The sequence below is a fragment of the Echinops telfairi genome, unplaced genomic scaffold (genome assembly GCF_000313985.2).
Source record: "Echinops telfairi isolate 266 unplaced genomic scaffold, ASM31398v2 ScPeMD7_2;HRSCAF=8, whole genome shotgun sequence".
Taxonomy (NCBI): Eukaryota; Metazoa; Chordata; class Mammalia; order Afrosoricida; family Tenrecidae; genus Echinops; species Echinops telfairi.
Genome location: NW_022103898.1, coordinates 6,311,953 through 6,323,092, shown reverse-complemented (window position 1 = coordinate 6,323,092; position 11,140 = coordinate 6,311,953). Strand labels below are relative to the sequence as shown.

Here is an 11,140-nt window from a genome sequence, read left to right as displayed (position 1 = left end):
CACCAGGAGTCAGAGCAAGACAGGTCAGCCCACAGAGCAAGTCAGGCTGAGCACCTGTGGACGAGCGACCGGCTTGCAGAGTGGGGTGCCTCTGAGCCCTTGACTGGGGGAGCTGGGTGTGCTGACTCTTGGGACTAGTGCTGAGTGAGTTCAGGCTGAGGCTTGAAAAGTGGCGTGCCCTTTGGGGACTTAATGGCAGTCCAAAAGGCACTTGGTCACATTGCCTGAACAGGGCAGAGATGAGGCCAAAGGACTGCAGGCCAGAGAGAGCCTTGCCTGGAGACCCAGCAGAGTAGAAAGGGTCCTGACGGGACAACTGTATCCTGAGCACTTCTCTTCGGAGCGGTAACTCCCCAGAATTGCGCATGCAGTCGGTGAGTTCTGTGTGGCTGCGGCAATGGATTTCTCAAACCCAGCCACAGAAGTTGAGGCGTCCTGGCGGTGTCATGGTTACGTGCTGGGCTTCGAGCCACACGGTTGGCCGTTGAAAATCACCAGCAGCTCCGAGGGAGAGAGACTGGGCTTTCTGCCCCATGGACAGTGAGTCGTGGATCAGTGTGAATGAGGGGGAGTGCGGAGTGGAGACCCAAAGCCCGTCTGTAGATAATTGGACCTCTCCTTACAGAAGGGTTATGAGGAAGAGACGAGCCAGTCAGGGTGCAGTATAGCACCGTTGAAACTTGCAACTTTCCTCTAGTTCTTTAATGCTTCCTCCTGCGCACTATTGTGACCCCAATTCTACCTTACACATGTGGCTAGAACAGAGCATGTACATGGGTACAGATCAGAGATGGAAACATAGGGAACCCAGGACAGATAAACCCTTCAGGACCAATAATGAGAGACGTAATACCAGGAGGGGAAGGGGAAGGTGGAGGGAGAAAGGGGGAACTGATCACAATGATCTACATATAACCCCTTTCCAGGAGGACGGACAACAGAAGGGAGTATAAGACATGAAAAAATAATAATAATTTATAAATCATCAAGGTTTCATGAGAGAGGGAGCGTGTAGGGAGGGAGGGCAAAATGAGGAGCTGATACCAAGGGCTCAAATAGAAAGAAAATGTTTTGAGAATGATGAGGGCAACAAATGTACAAATGTGCTTGACACAATGGATGGATTGTGATAAGAGTTGTATGAGCCCCCAATAAAATGATTTAAAAAAAACCCAACCAAAACAGTCGTGGAAACCCACGGTGGGGCTTGATATGAGTTGGCATCAACTCGGTGGCAGTGAGAGCCACGGCAGTGGAGTGTTGGGGACACTAGAAGGGAGGGATGGCTGGCATTAGACCTGCGTAAATGTGGTCAGAAGGTAGAAGGATGTCTGGCTGATTTCAAGGTAGCTGTCAATCAACCTTGAACGCTACATGTGAACAGCTGTGGCCACCCCATTGCGTTGCTCCATGTCAATCGGATCCTACCTGAGAAGAGATGATGTGACTGATCCTCAGCCTGAGAACAGGGCCAGACTGCTCTAAGCTAGCGGGGGTGAGAGTGGGGGTGGGGGCTTTTCTCCCTGCCAAGAGCCATTTGGCTATTGGTAACACTATTGGAGGGCCATCCCGGTCAAACATTTCACAAACTCGCCCCTCAGGTGAGGGCAGGGACTGCTTCTCTTTGGCGCCGTGGGTGATGCCAGCTGGCATTGGTGATGTCCAGGGTCTTCTATGACCTGTGGACTGGACGTTCCTGGGGAGAAAGAGGAGGCTTTCTACTCCCATAAAGAGTTTCAGAAGGCTCCCGAGAGGCAAGGTGGCAAAATGTCATCTCACATCGTCTGGACGTGTTGTCAGGAGAGACCAGCCCCTGGAGAAGGACACCATGCTTGGTACAGGGCAGTGAAGAAGAGGACGACCTTTGACCTTTGACCAGATGGACCGGACATGGCGGCGGCAAACCCTGGGGTCACACTGTGAGCGTGGCAGGACTGGGCAGCATTTCGTCCTGTTGTACATTGAGGTCGCTGTGGAAGGACGGCACTTCACAATAGCGGCCACAGAGTCACGCTCTCAGGTGCCCACAGGGGCAGCTATACCTGTCCCACCGGTCCGCTATGAGTCAGAATCCACTCGCTGACGATGCGTTTGCTTTTGTTTGGGGTTCTCCCCTCACCCCAAGTTTGTGCCCAGTCCCTGCTCTTCAAAGCCACGCGCGTGGTCCTGTTTGGAAACAGGGTCTCCTTGGCAAAGGTAGTGAAGCCGCACTCCAGGGAGTAGACTCCGCATCCTGCTGCTTAGCATTCTGAAAAGAGCAGATTAAATGCAGACAACAGAAACGTGGGCGAAGGGAGACATCTGTCAGTGAAAGACATGAAAAAAATTGATAAATTATCAAGGGTGCAAGACGGAGGAAGGGTGGGGAGAGAAGGGAAAAAAAGAGGAGCTGATACCAAGGGCTCAAGTAGAAAGACAATGATTTGAGAAGGATGATGGCAACAAATGTACAAATGTGCTTGACACAATGGATGGATGGATGGATGGTGATAAGAGCTGTATGGGACCCCAATGAAATGATTACCAAATAAATAAAAAATAAATGCAGGCACACGCATGTGCACACCCACCCCCCACAGGCACATGTGCGTACACATTCGTGGGGAAGCTGGACACCCCATGAGAACTGCCCAGAAGCTGGAGAACCAGGGACCACCTGGCACTGCCAATGGGGTTTTCATAGGGCTGAGCCCCGTGTCGGACCTCTAGCCTCCAAACTGGGGGACACCGCCGGGTGACTCTATTTCCTCTTCCTCACCCCCCTGGCCCAGCCCTGGGCTCAGGGGCCACCCCTTCCAGAAAGAATTCGGAGTCCTCCAGTCCTCTGCACCCCATCCCGCTGACTGTGCCACCACTCTGCCACGGTCACCCATGATGTCCGCACCTTTTGTTCTCCCCTTTCCCTGGGGCCCTCGGCCTGGCTCTTGGGAGACCCCAACAGATGGAAAGACACCTGTGTCTTCTTTGATGGATTTGAACTTCCAGGATGGGACCTGGTGGCGGCTTGTGGGTTTGTTGGGCTGATGACATCAAGGTTGGAATTCAAATCGACCAGCTAGAAAGATGAGGGAGTCGGGTCCCCAAAGATGACAGTCTCAGATACCCCAAGGTGTCCACCTCTCCCTTCTGTCCACAGGCTGGCCATGAGCTCCAGTCTCAGGGGATTCAGTTGGGTTTTGGGGTCACAACTGCAGTCGCATTAAGGTGGAAGCTGGGGCCTGCTGTCCCCCAAACCATCAGTGGCACCCTGCCCACCAGGGGCTCCCCAGGGCCAGGCTGAGAAGGAAGGAAGGGAGCAGCCCAGGGAGAGTGTCACCGTGGGCTCTGGTTGCTGAAGCCCCTGGGGCCTGGGACTGGGAGGCTGGCGCTCCAAGACGCAACGCCCCCGGTTCCACGGGGTCACTGCCTGGCTGCCGCCCTCGGGGACTCCGGTGACCCCGGGCGGGAGCCGCCGGGTGGGGGCGGAGGCTGTGCAGGCGAGCTGGCCGCGCCCTCCTGGCCTTCACTCCCAGGCTAAGCGACTCCGGTGACCCATGTCGTCCGCCCCTCCGCGCCCGCCGGTCCCGCGGCCACCCAGGATGAAGAAGGAGGAGTCGTTCCTGGGCAAGCTGGGGGGCACGCTGTCCCGGAAGAAGCGGGCCAAGGAGGGTGAGTGCCCGCCGGGTCCGCGCACGCGCTCCTGTCCCCTCCGGACCCGGCGCACCCTCACCCCCACCCATCCCGCACCCTGTGTCTTCCCCACGCTCCGCGCGGCCGCCCGCGGCTGCGACCTTCGGGACGGGCCTTGACCTCCGCGCCCTACGTTTGCGGGTGGTGCCTGGTGGCCCGGCTCCCGCTCTCGGCGACTCACTCAGCAGCCGGCAGGGTGGAGTCGCCGCTGCTTCCGCGCTTTCTTCTTCGGAGCTGCACCACCGAGCGGCCATGTGCGCCCTGCGAGCTTGCATTGAATGAGCATTTAGCGGACAGGGTGTGGGGAGGCAGTGCTAGGTGGCGCCGGGGACCCTGTCCTCCCAGGGCACGCGGTGGCGCACCGGCCTGGGAGCCGGGCCGCTGTGGGCTCTGCCTCTGTGCTGCCCCAGGTGCCTCTCTGAGCATCACTCCCTGGACCTTTTTCGTCCCCTACTTGCCTGCTGGGAAGGCTTTGAGCTTGGAAGGGGTGTGACTTCAGGACTCCAGCGTCCCTGCTTCTCAGGCTGCTCCAGGGAGCTGCGTGCAGAATCCCTCCAATGAGGGCCAGCGGCCACCCTCAGGCAGGGGGTCTGCTGAGATGCTGGCTGGGTGGGGATGGGGATCAGCTGTGAAAGGATCAGGAGAGGGGGAAGGAGGTGGCCCTCCAAAATCACCTGGACCCACTGGGAGCTGTAGGACAGAGGCAAGCGGGTCGCCGAGGCTGTGGGTCTCTCCAGCCTCAGCTCTCTCAGACAGCATGGCTGGGGGGTTTCTGTTAGCAGCTGAGCGCTGAAACCACGCACCACCAGGGCTGCTTTGAGGTGTGGGGTGGGCTTTCCTCACATGGCCTGAGTCTGATTTACCCCTAGAGAGGCTTCTAGTGACTCAAGGTCAGTCACCTGGGACCCGGGAGCCAAGTTTCCCTGCAGGGATAGCCTCTTCCATCACCATCGCCACCAGCCCCAGGGCTTTGTGGACCCGGAGTGGGGGGAGGGAGGAAGAGGTGGCCCAGGTATTCCCTCCGGGGACACGTGCCCCCCCCCCCAGGCACGAGTGTGTCACTGAGTCAGACTGGTCCTGAGGTTGCTGCAGCCAGTAGTCCTGTCCTCCTCCCCCCCACCCCCCACCCCCAGGGCAGGGCCTGGTCCTTGTGGAAATCTTTACAGGCAAATTCTTTACTCTGGTCTGACCCCCACTTAGGAGCACCAGTCCCCTTTACTGCTGACCTGTGAAATCCCACTTCTGGTGACCCCAATGTCAGGGTCCAATTGTACTCCACAAGGGTTTCAAGGGCTGCTGTTTCTGAAGTTGACCACCAGGTCTTTCTTCTGAAGCACCTGTGGGTGGACTGGAACTTCCAGCCCTCTGGGTCAGCAGTGATGTCATTAACCCTCTGCAGCGCAAGGAGACCCCCCCCTCCCACCCCCTATGGGTGCAAACTGGCTCATCTTACTCTCTCTGCAAGACCTCTCTTGAGGAGAAGGCTGGGGATCTTTTTTCTTCTGCCAAGGGCCATTTGGATATTTATAACAGAGGAGTTCTGGTGGGGGTATGGCTATGAGTCAGGCTGTCCATTGCGAGGTCAGCAGTTTGAAACCACCAGCTGTTCTGTGGGAGAAAGACAGAGCTATCTACTCCTGTACAGAGTGACCGTCTCAGAACCTCACAGGGGCAGTTCTACCCTGTCCTATAGGGCCGCTATGAGTCGGCATCAACTCGATGGCAGCGAGTTTGTCTCGGGCCATGCTGGTCAAAACATTAAGTGGACTCACTCCTAATGAGATGGCCAGCACTGCTTCTCTCTGACGAGGGAGGCGTGTGATATTAGCTGGAACCCTGGTACCATAGTGGTTATGCGCCGGGCTGCTAACCACGAGATCACAGGTTTTAGGGCAGGAGAAAGATGAAGCCCCATGCCCCCGTACAGAGTTATAGTCTCGGAAACATACAGGGTCAGTCTTTCTGGCCCTCCACGGTTGTTTGCTGTGGGTCAGCACTGACTCGATGGCAGTGAGTCAGTCATATGGCTGCCCCTGCTCTAGGGGCAGTGGACATGGGCCCCCTTTCTGCCTGGCGTCCCGGGGTGCACACGACCAACTCTTGTTGCCTTCACCCCAACTTGCTTTTCTGCTCCTGTCTCTGCCTGCACTTGACTTCCTCCCGGCACCCCCATCACCTCCGAGGGTTGGGCACGATGCTGCCCCTCGGGGAACAAGAGACAGAATCGGCTTTGTCTTGCCGTGCTGTGCTGGGGGCCGTGATGCGGACTGTGTGCACTCACACACGTGCCCCAGAGCCGGTGGTGCAGGGCAGTCGGTTGAGCAGCGGAGCCCACAGAGCCCCCCCACCGGGACCACTGTGAGAGTGTGAGTTGAAGGAGCATACCATGGAAATTGTGTGGAATGTTGCAGACGACGGAAGTGCTTTGTGGCTGAGACTCCCTCATGGCTGCTGGGCAATGCCCTGTGTGCTGTCTAGGGTTGACAGATCCTTCCTTCCGGGGCTCTGCTTGGTGGGTCTGAATGGCCAATCCCTTGCGTTAGCAGTGGGGTATGACTAGGGACCAACAGATGGCACCTGTAGCTCAAAGAACATTCCTGGGGCTCCCGGTGGCACGGTGCTCGATTCTGGCCCGGGCCCCAGAGGTACCTTGGAAGAAATATCTGGCAACCTACTGCTGGAGGGACCGTCACTGAGGATACGGGATGTCACCATGCGTCAGAGGCCACTTGAAGGCACCGGTGACTTCACGCCAGGGACACATGCCCAAAGCCAAGTGGGTGTCATCCGTGCTTGTGTGAACCAGCATGTGGTGACCTGGTTGCAGTCGGGCACACCAAGACTCCCTGCCGTCAGCATCTTCCTGTGAGCAAGGGAGTAATTCGGACAACGGTGTGTGAATTCGGGTCCCCTGCCACCATTGTCAAGGCCTGAGGACCTGGCACCCTGAAGGACCCCTCTGACAAGCTGAGGGAGGAGCGTCCAGGCTCGGGAAGACGGGGTGCCTTCTGCTTGTCAGGGTGAGTAGGCAAGACCCCTAATGAGGCCTTGAGGATTGGCGAATAATGGAGAGCTGCCAATATTTCTGCTGCCCTGTTGCCTTGGCAACTCATCTTCCTGGGGGGGGCGGCGCGTGTGGGTCATGTGATTGATGATTTGAGAGCAGGGCGGCTGGTGGCTGGACGGTGGCTGTTGGAGCTGCTGCTGCTGTTGCTGAGTCTTGCAGGGGGGGGTGGGAGTGGCGGCCCAGGGGGACACTCTCAGGACCCCCCAGTGGCGGCGCTGTGCTATCAATTTCACGGCACCTGAGCTAGAAAGCTGCTGGCCAACCTGGGACCGCCCGTGGGGCTCCAGAACTTTCCCTTGAGAGGAGGACCCCTAGAGGGGCCTGCTGGGGGGCAGGCAAGGACTGTTGGTGAAGGAGAGATTATGAGGAGCCAGGATGGCACTGTGAGCCAAGGATTGGGCTGCTGGCCCCAAGGTTGGCGGTTCAAGTCCACCAGCCACTCACTCTGGGGGCAAATCAGGAGGTGGCCCGCTCTCGGAAGGATTTACAGCCTCAGAAACTCCACAGGAGAGGGGTGCCTGTGGGTCGGTTCCAGCATCGGTGGCGGGAGGTGTGGTGGACACTCCATGGACAACCGAGTTGTCGCAAGGGCAAGAGGTGGCCGGTCGGTCGCCTTGGAGTCGAAATACGATGTTTTCTCTGTGTGCGCGCCTGTGCACTTTAAATCACCTCCCCAAGGGTCACTGCCAAGTCTGCGGACACCAGCTGTCCACTCCAGTGAGTTCCCCGGAGGTCACCCCATCTTTTCCACAGAGTGATCAGTGAGTGCACGCAGGACCCCCAAACACCTGAGGCCTTCCGCACCGCCTCAGAAAAAGGGGTGCTAAGATTCAAGGTGCTGTTGCCAAGTCCACAAGGGACGCCACTGGTGGAGGAGGCCCGGGGCTCCTAGGCTGCCTTTCCGAGCTGGTATCAGGAGCTTGTTGCCTTCTGTGGCGCTGTGGGGTGGGTTTGAACCTCCAGCCTTTGACGCATGCTTCTCTAGACCAGGTGTATTTCACTTAAGGTGCCGGCAGTGGAGACTCAGCCTGGCTGTGTTCCCCAGCTGCATTCGCTCTGGGCAGTCAAGGAGGGCGGCCGCCACCCAGTGCCCCTCAGCAGAGGCATGGATAAACAGCACATGGTCAGCCACCGCCCCCCCTCCCACCCGCGGAGGACCCCGCTCACTGCTGCAAAGCGGAGGGATGTTCTGGGGCAGCAGCCGCCTGGCTACCCCTGGGGGACATCAGGCTGCTGGACAGACGCACTCGAGCTGCAGCAGGACAGTTGGTGGGGGCCCCAGGGAGGCCTCGGGAAATCAGTGGTCAGCAAGGGCCCGGGGAGGAGAGGGGGGTCATCAGCGCTTCGGGACAGGGTTTCTGTTTGGGATGATAGACATGTTTTGAAAATGGTTACATTGAAACAGCGATGCGGAAGACCAGATAGGACCCCTTTGAGGTTGGGGGTGGGGGTGCTCGTTATCACTTCGCGGACAGGGTTTCTGTTTGGGATGACGGGCCTGTTTTGAAATTGGGCAATGCTGATAAGAGCGAAGACGATGCTGCTGCCGGAGACGAGAGCAGACCCGTGTGAGCCCGCCCAGGGGCAAGGGGCCGGACAGCTTGAAACCTGTCCCCCTGCTCCTCGGAGGTCCCTGCAGAGGCTGCTGCACCGGAGCATGTTTCGCCCCAGGGCAGTAACGGAGCAGATCAATTGTATAAAACAGCGCCTGCAACCCCAGGGGTGTGGCGGTTATTCTTGACGGCGGATAGGTTGAAAAGGCTGAGTGTGTGCCGTCCGTAGTTCATGCTATCAAGTACACTTAAAAAGGCTGCCCAGGTGCGCATCTGAGTTAATGCAGGCTGGCAGTCACCTGCCAGGTGGAATGATGGCAGCGTTTTGCAGTTGATGGAGCACTGCATGCCCCCACCGTGAAGAATGGTAGTGGGTAGCCTCCAATGTCAGGTATGTCCCAGGTGTGTCAACAGTGACCAACTGGTGTTTCCAGGGGCAGGGGGAGTGGCCAGGCACGGGGTGGTGGGAGGCCAGTGAGGCCTGAGCCTCCCCCTCGAGGCTGGAAAGGTACCCCCCAGAGCCGAACGTCCTCAGCTCAGTTTCTGCAGAGGGAGATTCCACACAGCCCACCTGGCCGGGCACAGGTCCAGCCAATTTCAGAAAGAGGACTTACCAAGGTGGCAGCCACCCCGGTGGGGGCTGGGGGCTGGGGTGGGCAGGCAGCTGCCCCAAGGAGGGAGCCAGTGTGGCCTGGGTAGCTCCATGGCTGAGGTGACTGACGAGGCGGGAGCCATCTAAATGTGAATCATTCTTGTAGAACTGGAGAGAAATAGGACCGAATTGCCCCAGGTCACGGAGGCCCTGGATGGGAGGGGGCGGGGGAAGGGGCTTGTCCCTCCTGTCCAGGCTCCAGAGGAATGGGGTGGGGGAGTCCAAGCGCGAGGGGAGAGGGGCCAGGAAGTAGGGCTATAAACAGCAACTCGGGAACAACCATCCCAAATGATAACTCTTGGCCCGTTCTGACTCCCGCGTGTGTCCGGGCAGGACCGTCCTCCCCAGGGTTTTCCACGGCTGTGACCTTCAGCAGTGAGCAGACCTCCAGGACTTTCTACCGAGGCACTTTGGGTGGATTTGAACTTCCCGCCTTTCGATCGGCAGCCCGATGGGTTGTCTTTCTGTCTGACTCAACACTCCCCTCCCATGTCCTCACGCATTCTCACCCAGCAGCACGTGCCCGGTTGAGGCACAGCCCTGGGGCATGTGGCCTGGTAGCTGTGGAAGGCCTGCCAAGGTCAGGTTTGCTGGTTGGTTACAGGCTTTAGCGTGCCTAGAGGCTGTAGTGTGAGAGCACCCAGGAACAGGGTGACCGCTGGGCATGAAGCTGGGTGCACGTGGTGGGGGGCCTGAGCCTCGGGGAGCCAGGGGACTGCAGCAGGTAGGGGTGGATGCCATATCTCCAAGATTTAGCAGGAGGAAGACATAGCAAGACCTGGCACAGGGGACATGGCCTTGGGGCTGGGCTGAACCTCTGAAACTTGGCAGACATGCCCAGGGTCCCCTGAGGGCAGGCTTTGGCTGTCCCCAGCACTGGCCACTTTCTGCAGGGTTGGCAGCGGAGGGGGTGACTCCCAGCCCAGCCTCACCTCTCTGCTCCTGTCACTCACAGACCAGTCTTGGCCCTGGCACCTGCAGGCTGAAGTTTGCAGCCCTGCCCAGGGTGTTTGCAAGCGGTTAGCACCTAGAACGAGTGAAGTCATTTTCACAGACTGCTCTCTTGAGAGCGCTGGTGGCCTAGTGGTCACACATTGGGCTGCTTGCTAAGCGCAAGGTCAGCAGTTCGAAACCAACAGCTGATCCTCAGGAGAAAGACCAAGCTTCCTGCTCCAGTAAAGAAATACCCCAGTCTCAGGACCCCAGAGGCAGCTCCACGGGGTCCCTGTCTATGGGAATCGATCGATGGCCGAGTGTTTACTTTCTTTGTTTGCCTTCTTTCTAGCAGCATTCAGCAGCATCTCAGATTCATCTGTGGGTTACCTCATGGGCTCCTAAATGCAAGGTTGGTAGTTTGAGCCCACCAGCCACCCTGTAAGAGAGAGATGAGGCTGTCAGGCTCCGAACTGGCTCTATGCAGTGAGGTTGTTGTTGTTGTTTGGGGGGTGAGTTGGTCCAACTCATGGTGACCCACGGTGACACCACATACAGCACAAGCATTGCCTGGTTCTGCTCCACCCCCCCACCCCCCCATCCAGAGATCAGTGGGGAATTGGACCATTCTCCACAGGGTTTTCATTGGCTGAATCTTGAATGCCGTAGCCAGGCCTTTCTTCCTTGTCTCTCTTTGTGAAAAGAGGGTGCTCCCCTGGCACCTCCCTGTCCAGCATCACAAGGGCTCCCCGGCCCCCACCTCACAGCAGGTGGGGAGGGGCTGCCTACTCATTTCTCAGCCATGAAGGGGGCAACTTCTACTTCCCAGCCTCCAGAACAGAACACCAGCCATGGCCAGCAAGCTGATTCCAACTCAGAGCAGCCCCCAGGGCAGAGTGGAAGGCGTTTATTGGCTTCCCGAGACTGTGGCTCTTTACAGGAGCAGGTAGCCTTGTCCCTCTCCCTTGCAGAGGCCGTTAGGTTTGAACTGCCGACCTTGCAGCCCAAGGCCTAATGCACAGCACCCAAATCGCAATCAAAACCTCAACCACCAAAGGAGTGGAGCGTCGTGAGCTTTCTAGAATGTTCTCTAGAAAGCGGAGGCTCTGGAGGGCCTTGCTCAGGAGCTGTGGAGTGGCTAGGGCTCCCAGGGACTCTGCCCGGCATGAGAAAACCATCCCAGAGCCCCTCCACCCAGCCCAACCCAGATGGCGATGGCAAACCCTGCTGGCTGTGAGCAAGGGCTGGGCCGCCTGGGTCTGGTCC

General features: G+C 58.2%; 1 protein-coding gene across 1 annotated transcript in view; it reads left to right on the top strand.

Moving 5' to 3' along the window:
• The first annotated feature begins 3,533 nt into the window (after positions 1-3,533).
• Positions 3,534-11,140, top strand: part of PARVB (parvin beta) — a 99,984-nt gene continuing 92,377 nt past the window's right edge. Inside the window, exon 1 of the mRNA XM_004700645.2 lies at positions 3,534-3,648. Coding sequence (XP_004700702.1) covers positions 3,534-3,648 — 115 coding nt within the window. The remainder of the gene's footprint in view (positions 3,649-11,140) is intronic.